Source organism: Vombatus ursinus, unplaced genomic scaffold (genome assembly GCF_900497805.2).
Source record: "Vombatus ursinus unplaced genomic scaffold, bare-nosed wombat genome assembly UNPS02014833.1, whole genome shotgun sequence".
Classification (NCBI taxonomy): domain Eukaryota; kingdom Metazoa; phylum Chordata; class Mammalia; order Diprotodontia; family Vombatidae; genus Vombatus; species Vombatus ursinus.
Genome location: NW_020954611.1, coordinates 147,985 through 167,284, shown reverse-complemented (window position 1 = coordinate 167,284; position 19,300 = coordinate 147,985). Strand labels below are relative to the sequence as shown.

At 36.6% G+C, this 19,300-nt stretch overlaps 1 protein-coding gene across 1 annotated transcript in view; it reads right to left on the bottom strand.

Annotated features, from left to right (window-relative positions):
• Positions 1-19,300, bottom strand: part of INPP5F (inositol polyphosphate-5-phosphatase F) — a 92,477-nt gene that overhangs the window by 62,710 nt on the left and 10,467 nt on the right. Inside the window, exon 2 of the mRNA XM_027839836.1 lies at positions 5,197-5,277. Coding sequence (XP_027695637.1) covers positions 5,197-5,277 — 81 coding nt within the window. The remainder of the gene's footprint in view (positions 1-5,196; positions 5,278-19,300) is intronic.

Below are 19,300 nucleotides of genomic sequence, written 5' to 3'. Positions count from 1 at the left end.
TGCAAGTAACTTTCAAACTCGGTTTCCTTTATCTATAAAATGATAATAATAGCACTTACTTTGCAGAACTGTAATGCTTTGCCCTCTTTTCTCACTTCTCCTTCCAATCCTGACCATTCATTTTGAAACTGCCTGTATTACTCAATCCAAATGCATTTTCTCAGTCCTCATCCTTCCTTACCTTCCTGCCACAGGTGATACTGTTAACTACCCCCTCCTTCTGGATTTTTTCTCTTCCCTGGGTTTTTAGGGACACTGCTCTCTCCTGATTCTTCTACATGCGTGACCAATCTTTCAGTCTCCTTTGCAGAATTATAATTTCTTTCCTGACTCGGTGTATGGATATACTCAGTCCTAGGATTGCCCTCTCTTTTCTCTCTCTTCCAGATCTCATGATTACAAACCCAGCCCTCATTTCTCTACTACGCTCCAGTCCTACTTCTCCAACTGCCTTTTTCTAGACACCTCTCCCTGAAATGTCCCATATACCTCCAACTTAATATACCCAAAACTGAACTCACTATTTCCACCCAAAAAAGCCTGCCCCCCCTCCCCTAACTCCCCGATTTTTATCGAGAACGCCCCTGTTCTTTTTCTCACCCAGGGTAACAACCTCAGTCATCCTTGACTTTTCACTCTTCTTGCCCCTCGTATCCAAGTTGACAGTTCCTGCTGAATCTACTTCCACCACATCTCTTATCCCTGTTCTCTGCTCCTCATTCCTCCCAAAACCACCAGAATTCAGGTCACCTCTCACCTGGTAGAGTACTGAAATAGCCTCCTAGTTAGCCTCTGGATAGCCAACCTATTCCCTCTCCAAGCCATGTTCCACATGACATCAGTAAAACCCAGATCTGACGACGTCATTCTCCAGCTTAAAAAGCTTCAGTGGCTTTCTTTTGTGTCTGGGATAAAATACAAACTGCTCTATTCAGCATTTAATGTCCTTCCTAATCTGGTTCCAACCTATGGTTTCCAGCTAAGTCTGTATCAGTCCCCTTCTTGAGCTCCAGTCCCCACCCCTTCTCCCTTCTCTCTCCAATGCTCAGCTCAGCTTAGACCCCCCCCAATTCCCAGTATTGTCAGTGCACCTCTCTTACTGCAATTACTTTGTACATACTTTATACTGACATATTTGCCCCAAATCTCTTCTCATTTCAGCCCTTCCCTATTTAGAATTGCCAGAGGGATGTGCCTTTAGGCAAGTTCAACCAGTCACTCAGTATTATTCCACAAATTCCAATGGCTCCTTATTTTCTCTAGGGTCAAAAATAAACCCCCTTGTTTAGCTCTTAAACCCTAAAAGGTCTGATCCAACCAACCTCACTTTCTGTCTGATCCTCCCCTTGCATTCCATCTCTGCTCTCTGCCTGTGTCTTGCATTGAGAGCTCTGTCTGCCTCATTCCTGGAATATACTCCCAACTCCCCTCTGCTTCAAGCAGAACAAAGTCAGGAATGAGATGGCTGGGTTCTTGGTAACCTTCACACCAAGGCAGCTACAGAACCCCTTAGACATGTTTAATTGGATGACAGAAGGAATAGAGGACTTCAGAAAAGGGAGCAAGGGCAGAGTCTAAAGCAGAAGCAGGCCTGACATAAGAGAGAACTGGAACCACTAACAGTACTATAGAATATTGTCTTTTGGGTTAAGTCCTTCCCCTGTTGTCCCTACCTCACTGTTAGTCTGATGTCCTTTGTGCAAAAGTTACCTATCAATTGATTTTACTTTATATTGTGCACCGTAACCTTGAAGACATCTAATTCGATGATCTTTTATGACTCCTATGTACTCAGATCACTACTCTGTCAGATAATGAATGACCTTTGCAACCTGGAGTGTTTATGACAAAGTGTTTCAAATCTTCTAAATGTAGAGGAGTTTTCATTCTGCCCTATAAGAGAAAACTCTTTAGCACTGTAGAGATTTTCCTCTTAGCTACTCTTCTCCAAAATCATCCTTACTCTTCTATTTCTAAATAGTATTTTCTTCCTTCTAGGAAGCTTGGAAAATTCTGTCTTTAAATATTAGATAAGTGTTCTCTAGGGATATTTCCTGAATTAGAACACATGAGCCTCTGTTAAATTCACAATGAAACTGTCTAGGCAGGAGTGGTTGGGAAGGAAATCAGACTTTCAGAAGACAACAAGGAAGAGAATTGAGAGGAGATGGGGCCGTCACCAACCTTCCACTCCCAAGGTTGAAATCTGAGGGCAGGAAGGAAATATGACAGGTTTTCCCTGCCCTCCTCTTCTGAGGAAGGAAACAAAGAACACCAGAAAGCAGATAGCAGGGAGAACAGATTTTTCTTGTTTACTTCCTGTTTCGGCCAACCAGTGCTGAGCGGAATGGGAGGAAAGAAGAGGGAACAAAGGCTTTCTAGCTTCTTCCTTTTTGAAGTCTATCTAACCACCAAGCTCCTTGAAGGCAAGGACTACTTTGGTATAGTCTATCTCCAGTGCCTAGCATGGCACCTGGCACATCGTACATGCTTTGTTGAATAACTAACGTGGAAATATTTTTAATATGATTGTACATGTGTAGCCTACATCAGATTGCTTGTCCTCTTGGGAAGTGAGGGAAGAAAAAAATCTGGAACTCAAGTGAATGTTGAAAACTAAAGAATAAATAAATAATATATTTTTTTAAAAAATAATATACTGAATGTACCAAAAAAAAAAAAGTTTGCTGAATTGAATCACATTGCAGTAAGATCTGCACAGAACAGAGACAGAAAGAGAAGAGAGTTCTAGTAGGGTGGTAGCTTTGTGAGTGGAAAAGATGGGACAGCTATACGGAGACCCAGGTGGACTCTATCTCCATGACATCTCTCACATCTGCCTAATGCACTCCTAATTTACAACCACAGCCACAGCCACAGCCACAAGCCTAGTTCAGCTCCTACCCCTTCCTTACCAGGGCTGCGGCAACAGTTGTCCAATCTGCTCCCCCTACTTCCATCCTCCACACAGCCACCAAAGCAGTTTTCCTAATGCACAAATTTCCTAGTAGATCACGTTATCTTCATTCCTAATCCCCCAAATCAATAAACTTCAGTGACTCCCTATTACCTCTAGAATCAAAAATAAAGTACTTCATTTGGCATTTACATCTCTACCTGATCTATATGTTCTCACATATGACTCCCTCCAACATACTCTGCACTCTACCCATAGTGGCCAGCCCGCCCTTACCCACACATAAGACCCTTCAGTCCTTCACTCCATGCTTTGACTCAGGTTGTCCCCCCCCCCTTACCTCTGCCTCTTGGAATCCCTGGTTTTCCTTAAGATCAGGCTCAAGTATTACCTTCTATGTGAAGCCTTTCCTGATTTCCCCATCTGCAGTATATTCCTTCCCAAAAGTAACTCGTTCTTTTGTATACATTCATGCATATATGGTTGTCTTTTCTATTATAATGAAATTTCCTTAATGGAAAAAATGGTTTTTACATCTGTCTTACCAAAACTCCAGCATCTGGAATGGTGCCTGGCATATAGTTCTTAATTAATTATTGCAGTTGACATTTTTAAAATAAGATACTAAGATGCTAACTGTCTGAATATCTCAAAAGTCCATCTATACCGGTGAAATTTCATATTAATTATTTATTTTTTCTTTGAATTCAGTCACAAGTTTTATAAAGGTAAAAGAAAAACATTAAAATCATATTCTAGCCAGAACTCATACATGTCAAACTGTTCTATCAGCATTTTAAATCAACTAAAATACAATCTAAGCAAATTAGATAAACAGTACAGTATTACTTAATAACTATTAAACTTAAAATTTTACTTTATTTTCAGTTGTATTAAAAACATTTAGATTACAAAAATATCTGCCCCCTTTAGTTTTGCAGTTATAGATAAGTGAAAATATTATACTTTTATGGTAAATTTAGAGCTTATAAACCAATGAGGTAAACATTTCAAAAATAATTTTAAATTTAAAAATAATTAAAATTGGGTTTCCATTTATCTAAAATATGTCATAGTCAATGGCATAAAACGAAGTTGCCTAGGAAAAGTCTTAGATCATAATCCCCTCTATTCTATGAAGTTATCAGTGGAACAAAACCTCACACTTTTGTTCTACTGAACTGTACATTCCATAAAGATAGGAAGCTGTGTTCCCTACAGTACTGTACATGGTACAGTATCCAAGTCCCATGGATAGGCCAAAACTAAGCAATTCACTGCTGGCAATGCTGTGTATGTGACTGTTCTGTGTTAAAAATCAAGAGTAAGAACTCTGAAATATACTAGTGAGGTAGCAATGGATAAGTCACTTAACCTCTTAACCTCTCAGTGATCCTAGGCAACTCATAAATTATATATTAAGTGTAAGTTGTCTGTCTTTACAAAAGAGAATTTATACAAAAGAAATTTTTTATATTGACTGTCTGCACCCAAAAAAATGAAAAAATATTCAAGTCTGAACTACAGAAAGCACTATTACAAAATCATGCTGGAAAATGAGATGAAATCCATTTGGGCAATGGCATACAAGCCAGGCTAAGGATTATGGAGTTTATCCTACAGGCAACAGGGAACTGCTCAAGTTTTTAAATAGGGAAACGAAGCAACATACATGGTCAGGCCAATGAATTTGGAAAACTGGACAATTTAGTGAAGGATACGTTAAAATGGGTGACCTCATTTAGGAGGCTACCAAAAAAATCTAGGAGAGAAGTAATGAGGGCCTGAATTAGGATTGTGGCCATGTGAAAGGTACCATGGACATACTGTTTACAAGAATGTATTAAATTGTTTCTGGAATGATCATAAGTAACTTATCTCATAGGTTTTACCTGTATCAATCATCAGGCTTGGATCATAATTATGAGACAATAATATTTTTTTAAGTTAAGGATATGCACTAATACCAAAACTCAGAACCATCCAGGATCAAGATTAAAATAGACCATAACACCAAAGCTCCTTTTTTCACTGCCTTTTATTTTGCCATGTACATACACTATTAGACCAAGAAAAAAAGATAAGACAATGAATCAAAGTCATAACTAAACCTTTGTGATCTGGCAAAGATCTATAATAGCCTCATCTTTGATGAGAAAAACACAGTACATACTGTTAGTTTTTAATAATTAGTAAACTAAGTATTTAATAATTAATAAATTAAGGTACTATTTATAGGTTGGGGTTTGGTTTTTTTTGTACGAACTTTAGAAACTTACCTGAATGGAGTTGAACTTTCCCAATAACACCTTCCACCAGCCCCAAACAAATGGGATTCCAGGCCAAAAGAAGGTCAGTGGCTAAAATAAAATAAAAAAGCATTTATTTTAAAATCCACTAACATGAGAAAATGTAGTAAAATGCCTAAAGCAGTATATTTTAAAAACATTAAAATGGCTAACAAAAGTGATTGAGTATGAAACATGATCCAAACTAAAAGCTCTGCCAAGGGTCTAGTTAGTTACTATAATAACGAAAAGGGAAAGGCTTAGCATTTTCTCCCCACATTTCTGGATGAATAGATCTCATTATAATCTTGAATATTTGAAGAATTTGCAGTTTTTCAAGAGTGGGTACATGGTCCTTCCTCTGGTATAGAAGGCTATTATTAATAGACTGTCTTCTAGAATTGCTGAATTCCTGTCACCTAAAAAAGCTGAGTCATTAATATCATCCATTATCATCAAGGAGAAAGGGGGTGGATGAAACAGGGATTATATTACATGACTACAAAAGGTCATACTAGATTGGTCACCATTCAGGGAAAATCCTGAGAGTACAATGATAAAGCAGAAAAGGCCTAGGATTTGGAGTCATAAAACCTAGGTTGAAATTTAAGTCACAACTTCTCTGGATTAGTATTCTCTATTCTATAATATATTATAATATAATTATATAATACAAATATCATACATTATACATAATTATAGTGTGTATATGATGTATAATTCTACAGTAGGATTAAACTAAATGACCTCTGAAGTCCCTTCCAGATCTTAATCTTTTCTCTGAAATGAAAATATGGTAGGCTACTGCTGTGGTGACACTATTAAATGAACTACATTTTGGTATACCTACTTTGACACAGTTCTTTTTCTTTTTTAATTTTTTGGCAATTGGGGTTGAGAGACTTGCCCAGGGTCACACAGCTAGAAAGTGGTCAAGTGTTTGGTCTGAGCCCAGATTTGAACTCAGGTCCTCCTGACTTCAGGGCCAGTGCTCTATCCACTGCATCACCTAGCTGCCCCTTGGCATATCTACTTTGAAGAGGCCAAGACGGCAAAAATTTGGCATTTAGAAATCATAAATAGAAATAAACAGTCATGGTAGCATATTTTTAGAAGGAAAACTTTTTTTTCTGAAATTCTACTTAAAATGTTTAAAGGACATGAATTTAACAACTAATTGAGTTAATAAGATTCTAAACACTGTAGTTTAACCTTCCTACTTATGTGAAGTCTACTATCTCTACATACTTATTGGAATGGGAGTAAGGGAACGAATAACCTCACTACAAGCAATATGAGTTTTCCAGGTAAAAGGTGGTATATGTCACGTCAATAAGCATTTATTAAGTGCCACTATGTGCCAGGCACTGTGCTAAACACTGGGAATACCATACTAAGAAAAGCAAATATAGTCCCTTCTTTCAAGAATCTCCTAGTCTAATGGAGGTGACAACATGCAAATGACTATGTACAAACAAGATATCTACAAAATAAATTAGAGATAATCTCAGAGGGAAGGCAGTAGCATAAGGGGGATTGGGAAAGGATCCTTACAGAAGGCAGAATTTTAGCTGAGACATGAAAGCCAAGGAAGCCAGAAGGTAGAAATGAAGTAGGAGAGAATTCCCACCATGCACAGAGGACAGCCAAGGAGTTCAAGATGTTCAAAATGCAATTTGGTGATAGGAGTTTGAGGGTTACATAGTCTTATAAAACTACTGAAAGGAACTTGTACTAATACTAAAAATAGTCATTATAAGTAAAATATATTAATAATTAGTAAATTAAGGTATTGTTTATAGTTTTACTGTAAGAAATTTGTTAGCTTAACACTGTTTGTCTAGCCAAAGCCTGCCATTAATTTAAATATTCAGTTAAGCTTGGTAAGAAAAAGGTAAAATTCATACATACTTGCAAAACTCAACAAAAATTTGTAAAACTCACAATCCCTTATCAAGAAGTAGTGCTGGGGGCAGCTAGGTGGCACAGTGGATAGAGCATCAGCCCTGGAGTCAGGAGAACCTGAGTTCAAATCCAGTCTCAGACCACACACTTGACACTAGCTGTGTGACCCTGGGCAAGTCACTTAACCCCAATTGCCTCACAAAAAAAAAAAAAGTAGTGCTGATACCATAAAACTAAAGAGACCTTAAACAACAAAAGAAATGTAATTATGACCTGGAAACAGGGAAAATAATGGCGAAAAAGTGAGAAAGGAGAACCTGCAATCCCAGACCTCAAAATTATGCTACAAAGCAATAATTGTAAAAATTATTTGGTACCACTTAAAAACAGAAAGGCTTACGAGTGGAAAATATTAGGTACAAAACATATGGAAGCAAACGAACACAGTAAAAAAGTGTTTGATAAAACCCAAAGCCTCTGAGGCAGGGGGTTACCACTACTATGGCAAAGACTTACTATCTGAAAAAAGCTACTGGAAAAACTAATAAGCTATTAGGCTTAGATCAACATTTCACATGTTATACCAAAATAAACTCCAAACAGAAACAAAACTTAACACATAAAAGGTCACATGTAAATAAATTAGAAGAACAAAAAAAAATTACCTTCTGCATCTATGGACAGAGAAAGAATAAATGATGAAACAAGGGATAGAAAGAATCATAGAAGATAAAACGGACAGTTTTAATTACATAAATTGAAAAGTATTTGCACAAAGTCAAGCAAGGTAAAGGAACTGATTCAACTATATAAGAACAAAAGCCATTCCCCAAGGACAACTGGTCAAAGCATGTGAACAGGCAGTTCTCAAAAAAAGAAATCCAAATTATCAAGAGCCACATTTAAAAAAAAAAATGCTCCAAATCACTAATGATTGGGAAATCCAAATTAAAGTAACAGATTCTGCCCCCAAATTACCAGATTGACAAAGATGATCCCCCAAAAATGGCAACTGGTTTAAGAGCAGGGGAGAAAAGAGATAGATTGATACACTGTTGGTGGAACTGTGAACTGGTCCAGCTATTCTGGAAAGCAATTTAAAACTATGCTTCAAAAGTTATTAAAATGTATATACCTTTTACCCTATGATACCCCAAAAAAATTAAAGAGAGAAAAGTACACATATGTACAAATGTTATAGAAAATTGTTATAGAAAGAACTAGAGAAAAAAAATAAATGGGGGCAGCCAGGTGGCGCAGTGGATAGAGCACCGGACCTGGAGTCAAGAGGATCTGAGTTCAAATCCGACCTCAGACACATAACACTTACTAGCTGTGTGACCCTGGGCAAGTCACTTAACCCCATTGCCTAGCCAAAAAAAAAAAAAAGAAAGAAAAAGAAAGAAAGAACTAGAAATTAAGGGAATGTCCATTAATTGGGGAATGGCTGAACAAATTACACATAAATGTAGTAGAATACAATTGTGCTGTAAAAAATGATGAAAGGGATGGTTTCAGAGAAACTTGAGTGAAGTGAGCAAAACTGAACCAATTTATACTAAGACAGTAACAATGTAAAAAAACAATTTTACATACATTATGTAAGAAGAATGTTCATGAATTATGAAGAATGCAATAACCAACCACAATTCTAGAACTGATTTGTAAAGCATTAGCCTCCTGAGAGAGGTGACAGACTCACAGCACAAAATAAGACTTTTTTTTAACAATGTGGAAATTAATTTTGCTTGATTATGCATATTTGATAAGGGCTTTTCTCTCTTTTTTAAGGTGGGACAGGGATGAAGTAGCTATAGGCTTACCAAAAAAGGAAAGAAACAAGAAAGAAAAGGAGGTCACTGAAGAATTTTTTTTAAAGCAAAACAGACAAGTAAGACTACTTATAAGGAAAAACAAGCTCTACATAAGAGATTTGCAGTTTCATGAACAATGTTCTCTTTTTCTAATCATTTTGTATGTGGAAATGTTCATTTTATTTGGTATTTACTAAGTCTAGAATAAAATCATAGACTTCCTTTCCATGCTATTAAGTAAACTTCCTTTTGTTACATGTTTGATGGTAAGTCAATGTCTCATCTCATTCTGATCCCAAATGAAAACAACTACACCAGACTAAGTCAGGCCTGGACCAGAACACATATGTGGTTTGTAATCTACGTTGTCAGAGGTAATCCTAAGTCAATGAACTCACACATCCTTCAATGTATTGGAGTAACAGTGAATTAAGAATTATTTTTTCCAATTTATTTCAGTTATTGCCAAAAGGGAGAAATATTTGGAGAGTCTGTTGTTTTGGAAATTTCAACTAACTCTGCATGGAAAGATCATATTCAACATAAATAACTTACATGCTTGAATTCTAATAGCTTGACTCTATTCAACTCAGACATTTATTAAGCATCTATGACATGCTAAACATTATACAACACCCAAGTGATATATAAATGAAAAGTGACATAGTGCCCCCTCTCAAGAGGCTTACTTACATCTGCAGGAAGAATAAAACAGGCATACAAATTAAGCAAATACAAAGTATGCACACAGTACTACAAAGTAACACAAAAGAGAGAATATGCTTATAACACAGTAACAGTTTCTGGTCTGGGAGAAAGAACAGTCATTTTAACAATATTCACAAGCCAAATCTGTGTAAGTGTATCCATTAATTTAAGGTGCAAATTATTCAATTCAGACCATTGAGTAAGTGCCTTGTACATGGTATGCTCTTCATAAATGTTTGATTGGATTCAAATGTAAACAAAAATCCAATGTTTCTGAGTTTTTACCCCTTCATTCCACCTACCAAAAATAATTGCACCAAATAGACCGCAGAGAAAATTCAACTAAACAACTACTATAGAGAAAATTCACTAAACAAAAGCAATAGTGTTATGACAAATGCAAAGGTCTTGAATTACTATTAAAATAAAATTTCATTATGGAAAACAAATTATTCAATCTATATAGAATTTGTGTCACGGCCATTGTCCTACATTCTCCAGCAGCTGAGGTCTCCGGAAATCATTACAAAATTTTCATGGCAAATAATTTGGCAAAGAAACATGACACTGAAGAACATTATTTTAAAAAAAAAAAGAAAAGATGGCTTTCTGTTTCAGGGAGCAGCTTGGTATGATTGAAAGTACCGCAAAATAATTCCCCAAATGCAGGCCAGTCCACTCTCCTGTCAGTTCTGGATTCTACTCACTTTCTATCTTCAATATCCACTTAAAATATGTGTACTGATAGCCAGCCCTTTGAATCGATCCATTCAATTGTTTTTCATGGCCAGAACTCTAAGATACAACAATTATTTTTTTTTACTTCTGTCAAGGAGTACTAAAAATTGCTAAAAAGCCCTTCCAAAAAAGTTTAATTTATGAAACACCAAAAATATTACAAAATGAGATGAGCAGAACCAAGAGAACAATTTATACGATAACAACGATATTGCAAAGAGAAACAATTCGAAAGACTCAGGAAATCTGATTAACACAATGTCCAACCATAAGTCCAGAGGACTCATGATGAAATATGCTTGCTCACCTCCTGTTAGAAAGGTGATGGACTCAAGAGTAGAAAGTGACGCTTTTTTTAAAAATATGGACAATGTGGGAATGTCTTTACTTAACTATACATGTTTGTAATAAGGGTTTTGTTTTTCTTGTTTTCTCGATGTGGGGAGTTGTGAGAAAGAAGTTCATTTGCAAATAAAAATTTTTACAAGACAATAAATAACTACTATGCATATGCATGAAAGTTATCTTTGATTAAATAGGAGTAAGGTTTTACTCCTTTTACAATAAGGCTTCCACAAACTATTTCTTATAATAGACACAGCAGTCACAGAATGACTGAAAGGTACAAAGAATACAAAGGAGGAAAAAATTAACAAACATTTATTGACACTGCTTGGTGCCAAGTACTCTAAGGAGAGGTTCATGAAAAGTCTCTGGACTTAATTAGCTTTGACACTATGTGGGGGTAAAAGTATCCGTGGGATGCTCTGCCTCCTGACTGCCTTGGCTTCAGGCAAGTTCCAACTAAAATCCCACCTTCTAGAGCAGCTTTTCCTAATGTCTCTTAATTCTATAGTGCCTTGCCTTGGTGGATTATTTCCAATTTATCCTGTATATTTGTACGGTTTGTTCGTACCTAGTTATATTTGCATGTTGTCTGCCCCATTAGACTTCAAACTCCTCAAGAGTAGGGACTCTTTTTTACCTTTCTTTGCATCTCCAGGGCAGAACACAGTGCCTGGCACATAGTAGGCTCTTAACTGACTGACATAACACCTAGATAGATACAAAACACATACCAAGCAAATACAAATTAATGGGGCTGGGGTGGAAATTAGGAAAAGCTTAAGTTGATCCCTGAAGGAAGCTAGCAGAGGTGAGAAGGAAACACATTCCAGACACAGGGAGAAGCCCAAGCAAAGGCACAGAGATGGTACATCATGTATAAAGGCCTACAAATAAGCCAGTTTGGCTAGAAGATGAATAGGAGTATTATGTAATCTATGGGAGCCACTGGAGCCTGCTAAGTGAAATGGTCAGACCCATGCTTACAGCTGGGCTGTGGCTTGCACCTTTCGAGCTGGGATGGACTAGAAGTGGAGAGACTGCTCCCTAGGTGGCAACAAATTGAGGGGCTGTATAGGGGCTACAAAGAACAAAGAATAGTTTTATGATTGAAATAAACATTTTTCACTATACATAAACAATGACTTGTCTATCAGAAGTGGTATAAAAGATATGCAAGAAAATATGATTAGAAAAATAAGTGGGTCAGTCATGTAATAAGACTGGTAATGTTTACATGGTACTTTAAAATCTGTAAAGCACTTTATATATATTTACTTCTTTGGATTCTCATCAACAAACACTGTGAGGTAGGGTGGTGTTTGCATAAAAGATGAAAAGCAGACAGCCCAAATGCTTCATTCATACCCATATAATGATTTGTTTTCTTTTTGTGGGGGATGTGCATTTAGGCACAAGCTTGCAAGAAATAATTGCTTATTAATTTATAATTATTCTAAATCCAAGCATTTCTGTTTGAGAGAAAGATGTCCAAAACTGACTCCATGCCCTCAGCCATCTCTCCAACACAAGAACAAGTAAATCTTGAACAAAAAAAGACTACTTCTTTAAGAATAGCTATTTAACTTTTGGCCAACCCTTGGAGAATGATTTTCCTGAACACATTCGATCTCTGTTTGAACACTCCTTTCTTTCAACGTTTCTCCTTTCCAGCTAGGTATACATAGAATGTTAAAAGCAAGGTTTCAAACACACTTCATTTCAAACACACCCGTATACTCCCACCCCTAGAGAGGACTTAAAGGAGGACTTGAACAGAAGTCTCACAGGACGAAGTGTGGGTAGGTTTGCAATCTGTATTTTGGAGAGAGTACGCACACTGAGATTACATATCCATTAAAGAATTCAAGAAGGAACATGATATACAATGCAAGGGTTGGTCAAAATGACTGATACCAATAAATAGTTTATTCTAAATGAGTTAAGAAAGAAATTAAATGTCCCTTAGCTTACTAGAAGATGAGTGTTAAATAATTTATAGGCCACTGTATTAAACTCAAGAATTTCCTGATCTTAAATACTATTTTTAGTCAATATTTTTTCAGACATAAAATTTTTCCAAGCCTTAAGTATTAAGTCTGAAGTTATTATATAAAATTAAATCACTATAATCAATATTTATTCAGTTCCCATTGTAGATGTCTCTATACAAAGACAAGACATCTATCTCTGAGGGAACAATCAACCAAATACCTATATCAAAAGGAGTATTAACAATTAAATACATGCTATTAATATTTATTTCCAAAGCTTTTAGAAAGACAAAACAGAAATCAAACAATGGAGAGATTAAATTCCAAAACCAGTAAAGTTATACTTAAATTTTATATTCAATCCAATTATCCTAAGGACAAAAATTACCCACAAATCAAATTTTTAATCAAGACAGCCACCTGAATTGTCCTGAAGTAGATATTTACATCACATACTCTCCTCTACAACAAGGTCTCTGCTATTGTCATCCCCTAATTTTAACGTGGGGGGGAGAGAATCTTCAAATGTAGCTTACTTATAGCTTGTGTTTAAATTTCCTCAATGTAGGTAAAAAGAATCTTCAGCTCCCAAGCAAGTACTCAAGGTAATACACACAAAAAAATGCAGAAGACACAAAAGAATCCATCAACTGAGAAAGAAAACACTTATAGCACTTGCAGGAGTTCATAAGCAGATAAAGAAAACACAGAAAATACTTTAACAGCCTAAAATTGCACTTCAGTAGCATTTAAAATAGCCCCAAACCGCCCAAGAAGGTAATCTCATTTTCATGCTGCTGAACAAGCACTTCTTCTTCCTTACCAAACCCACTCTGAGGATAACTCTGTAATAGCAGAGAGGTCCAAGTCTTGATTTCTAAAGTCACAGGTTCCCTTCACTGTCTTCCAGCTGTGGTGGCCATGTAAGTAAGTCTCTTCTTTCTCCAGGAAGCACACTGTTCAAGAACACTGTCCGTGAACTCGCCACTTGGACTGAGTGGGCAAGCACATGTCTCCAGCTGCTGTTTGTCCTTCGATCTCAAAGAGGACCATGACATCAGGGAAGTGATACCATGACTTGCAAGTGAACTGGATTTAAGTGAGGGAGGGCTGTTCAAAGTCACCAGCCTCACTTTCTCCTCCAGAGCCATCTGGATCCAGTGTCGATATAAATCAGGATGACTGGAGATGGCCCTAGATACAGTGGGACACCTTAGCCTTTAATAGGTCTCAGTTTGACTGAGGAAATGCCCATTCAGTTATTAGGGTTAGGTAAGAAATGAAGCAGAGAATGGCCTCTTTACCTAGTTAAAAAAAAAAAAATCAATCTGGGAGAGGAAGACCCTCAGGGTTTCTGGCCAAAATAGAAACAATTGCTATTTACATTCACTCTGAGCCAATCAGGGCCCAAACAATGACCAAGTGCAGCTTGGCCTGGGACCTATGGCTGATCAACCAACGACAGCCAGGATGATTTGGGTTTAAAGTATGGTCTTTAAGAAAAAAAAAATCTAGCTTGGAAATCCCAAGACATCTTGAGGTTTCAGCAACCAAAATTTGCATTCCTTTAGGCAGAGCATCCCCATGTAAGGGTATGATACCCTACGTGGACAGAAGGGAAGAAAGGGGAGAGGAGGGGAGGGGAGGGAGAGAGGAAAGAAAGAAGGAGCTATGTTGCCCAACGGCCAGTTCCAGTTGGGTCCTCAGTGGGGCAGCTCCTACTACTACTCACAGAGGTTGTAGTTTGTCCTTTGTTCTCGAAGAGGACCATGACATCAGGGAGGTGATGCCATGATGTGCACATGAATTGGATTTAAGTGAAGGAGGGCGTGCTTCTACAAGGTCTCAGATCAACAGTCTTCATAGGTCCTCAAAAAGCTTTAGGCAAGTATATTTGTTCCTGACCCAAAATATCCCATTACTGTGTTCTGTCAAGGGGAAAATCACATATGCACACATGCTACAAGCCCTTAATGGTCTGTCCCCTACACAAGGAAAAGTGAAAAGGCAAAGCAACTGATCTGGTCTGTCAGCTCACTTTCATAGACAATGGAAAAGGGCAGTTCCTCCAAAAGGAATCCATTCTCCTATGTTATATATAGACAATCACAGTGGAGGCAGCTGAGTCACTGAAAATCTATAAGGTTCTGTCTATCATGTTTTTCTACAATTAAGTTTACCGAAAAAAATTATTAAGGTAAACACTGCCATCCTTATTTCAGACAAATTAGGTAGTATTTTATTTCTACAATGAAAAGTACTCTTGCCTTTCTGGTATACAGAAAATAAGTTACCACTAAGTACAACAGTGCCTACATGAGTCATTCATTCCAATATCCTTACTGTGAAAGAGACACACCCATAACCCCAAGAAAAAGCATATGCTCTAAACTGATCTTGTAATAAGTTATGCATTGGCAAATTCAATAGTTCCTGTTAGAAGTAAAAAAAGGCTGAGGTGTAACTAGTTAGACTCAAGTCCCATTTCCTGCTTAGAACAAAAAGAATTGATAGGAATGAGAATTAACATTGGCCAAAAAAAAAAAACTCAGCAAAAGAAAGTAATTATTAGCTCATCAAGGTTCTTAACTATGCTTTGACAATTTAATTAAATACATTTTGACAATTTAATAAAATACATTCAAAGAAAATGTGCCCAAATTAAGAAGCCATCTTGTAAGTAAAAGACTTTAAATTCATTTTAAACTTTAAATATGCCAGTTCTGTACTAATATACTAACCAGTTCTCCAACAAGCACTAAAGTTAAATATCTACTCTGATGCAGAAGGTCTAGTATTTAGGGCTTTCCCAGTATAAATGCCAACTAGTCATAGATTAGATCGTATTATGTAGTATTACTGTCTTAAACAGCAAAAATTCTAAATTCTTTTGATAAGATCATGTTACACGGATAATGTAAACTTATCTAAGTTGAAAAAGTCACAGATTGCATAAGACGTGATGAGTGGGCAGAAAAGTGGTAGATATGTTTCAGTGTGAGAAGATACATCAGAATGCATTTCTGAAAAACAGACAAATTATACTTTTAAGATGATGCACTCAAATCTAGTGGTTCTGACCTAGGAAAAGGATCTAGGAAGTAATTGTAGATATGGTCACAATATACGGCTGCAGCCAGAGGCCAGCAAACACTCATTAGCAAATATTCTACCTGCAGACAAAAACACAGTGCTTTAGGGTTCCCTTCACTATAGTTCAAGACAAATACAAGTGAGAATTTGGAAAGTGCTTAGCACAGAGCTTCATAAATGCCTGTTTCCTTCCCTCCTCCAAAAGCCAGAAAAACAAAAGAGGAAGCTCCATAAATCCCTATTCCTAAAAGGTAGATGTGATAATGAACTAATTGCATTTTCTAGGCAGGAAGGAAAACTAGTGCAAAAGGCCAGAAACCATGAGATAAAATGCAAAGCTCAAGGAACAACAAATAGGATAGTTTGGGTAGAATAGGGTAGAGGAAGAGGAATAATATACAATTGGCCTAGAAAAAATAGATTGAAACTTGATGGTGAAGAACTTTAAAATCCAAACTGCGGAGTTTGCATTTTCTCCTACAAGAGACAAGGAACCACTGAATCTTCTCGAGCAGGTAAGTTACATGGCCAGACTTACATTCAGGATTATCTTCACTACTACTGAAGAGAATATAAACATATATATTTATACATATGAGAGATTAGTGTGGCAGCAATGTGTAAGAGGAGGGGGAACTGTTAGGAGAAACAGTCCAAACAGACAATAGTAATAAAGACAGAGGTGCAAGGAGACTTTGCTTTGTTTTGTTTTGAGACTGCTAAGTAGAACTTAGAGGTAACTAATTAGCAATAGGATGGGGGTGGAGGGATGGGGAAGAATCAACAATAATAAGGTTTCAAACACACATAACTAGGGATTCCAATCAGTGGAAAGGGGTCTGGGGAGTAGAGTACAATAGATAGTAAGGGGACCTTGGACATGTTGAAATTAAGCTACTGGAAGAGACCTTAGAAATCACATAGGAGAACATCTAAATGGATAGATAAAAACCATAGGCATTTGGAGTACAAATCTGGAGGAGATGAGTTAGGCCTGGAGATAGAGATATGAGCATAACCTCTAAGGAGAAAAGAAGCTGGAGCTAACAGAATAAATAAGAGAGTAGAAAAAGAAGAGGGGCAAAAGCTTAAATTTTAAATGACCAAGAAGTCCTAGATGCCAGCCTCAATAATACAAAGCCATTGTCTTTGTCTCCATCCCAAAACAAAGTAAGATGAGTGGAAAAATGAGATTAAAGTTAAATAGGAAATGGGAAAAGCCAGATGTGTCTTGTGGCAGTGAAGGGAGTGATCTAGTACCAATTTGCTTTAGCAGGGCTTTAGTTTGCTTTTTTAAGGTTATTTTTGGAATACCGGGAGAAAGAAAACATAGCTACCTGAAATGGGTAGAGGATAATTTTCTTCTTTTCCTTTTAATTTGTAGTTCAAATACTATAGTGGCTACGTTGGGGGAAAATGCACCTTCTAGATTTGGCATAAACATCTATTTTAAAAAATACATCTCAGGTCATATAAACATTTTAAAAATAATAACTGTTTAATGAAAGTTCATATTTATTTCAAAGTTCAATGTTCAAATATAATCCTGCAAAGTTCATAACATTCTAGTGTGCTGTTTCAAAAACAACATAAAGACAAAATGAAAACAAAAAAAGGGATTCAAAGTTTTCGCAATATGCTTACTTGTCAAGATAAAGAAAAGCAAAGTTTTTTTAAAATGACTGAATCAAAGTTATTAAAAGAATAACAATCTACATGGACTATGACTAATTTTATCAATGAAAGAATCTAAACGGATGCTTTTTTGCTTATCGGTGAATGGAAAGAGTTTCCTTAAGGTCTCTCAGTGAGTAAAAAATGAATCATAGCAACAGAACATACTAAGATACTACTAGTACTTGCAGTGCAGTGTTTCCATACAATATTAGTTTTGATCTAAAGAAATCGTATTTTATAAATGGGAACAAATGATTATATTAACTTACACATTTCAAGCCTTACAGAGGCTGTTTTAAAACATATCTGAATAGAAGAGACACACATTATTTTTCTTAAAGGACCCACTGACACACCTGATCCAAAATTCCATTAAATCATGTAAGATTATAAATGTCTTTGCTCTGAACTACAGAAAGAAACAATGAGTTTGGTTTGTGACTGTCAGTCTGGAATCTACCCAAACTTGCCAATCAAGTCAGTAAATGAGAGAGCCCCAGAGAACATGAGAAGATACAAAACAATTTTGTCCTGTACATGGTTGCACTCCATCTTCACCTCTGCCCTTCCTTAGCTACACCTTCAAGACTCAGCTGAAGGGCTATCTCCTACTTAAGGCCACTCAGGATCTCTCCAGCCCCATTAGTTTCTAGATTCCCTCCCCCTTAATTATACTGGTATATATATTATATTTACATGTGTGTGTTCATATTGTTCCCTCCAACCAAGAATGCAAACACCTGGAGGACAGGAAAGGGGCTTTTTGTTTGTTTGTTTTTATAGTTCCAGAGCCTCACACATTCAATGCAGATAAGTTAATCAGTCAGGGAACATTTTTTTAGACACCTACTGTGCGCCAGGCAAATAAAAAGAAAGACAAAATGCAATTCCTACTCTCAAGGAGAACATAGTCTACCGGGAGCAACAATACACTAACAACGAGGTATAAACAGACTAAATATAAGATAAGTTGCAGATAATCAACAGAGGGAAAGCTGTAGGCACAAAAAACTCAATAAGAACTTGTTGAACTGAATGGTATCTTGTTAGTCAGTTTACCTCATTTTACATCACTTAGTACGTCTTTCATATTTCTTCACATTTTTCTTTATAACATTATATATAATAGATTTGTATTACATTAATGAAAGATAAGATATACAGCTACTTACCAGATGTTAGCTCAATAGGTTGTTTCCAATTGTTCACTATTACAAATAATGCAGCTATGAATGGTTTGGGGGTTTTTTTTGGGGGGGGGTTGTTGTTTTTTGTTTTTTTGTACAGAAAGGAATGTCCTTTTCCCCTTCTAATAACATTCTTAGGATACAGTCCTATCAATAAGACTGCTGAGTCAAAGGATAGGATCATTTCTGTGACTTACTGGATACTGTCAAACTGATTTCTAAAAAGCTTGAACCAAATCACAAAGGCAATCATAAAAGGTAGTGTGGCACAGTGGGAAGACTTAGAGTCAGATCCTAGGTTCAAAGACTGCTTCTACTACCTCTTTATCCTTGGATAAGTCAATTCACCTCTCAAGGTCTCAGTTTCCTCATCTATAGGATGAAGGAATTGTACTAGACAACCTTTGAGGTCCCTTCAAACTCTTGAGTCTATGACCTTATGACCAGTAGTCTTATCAAAAGTAGTACAGTCAATAATAACAGCTAGTATTTACATAACACCTACTATGAGTCAAGTATGGTGCTAAACACTTTACAAGTATTATCTCATTTGATTTTCACAACAATCCTGGGAGATAAGTATTATTATTATCATCCCCATTTTACAGTTGAGGAAACAGGCAAGCAGGAATTA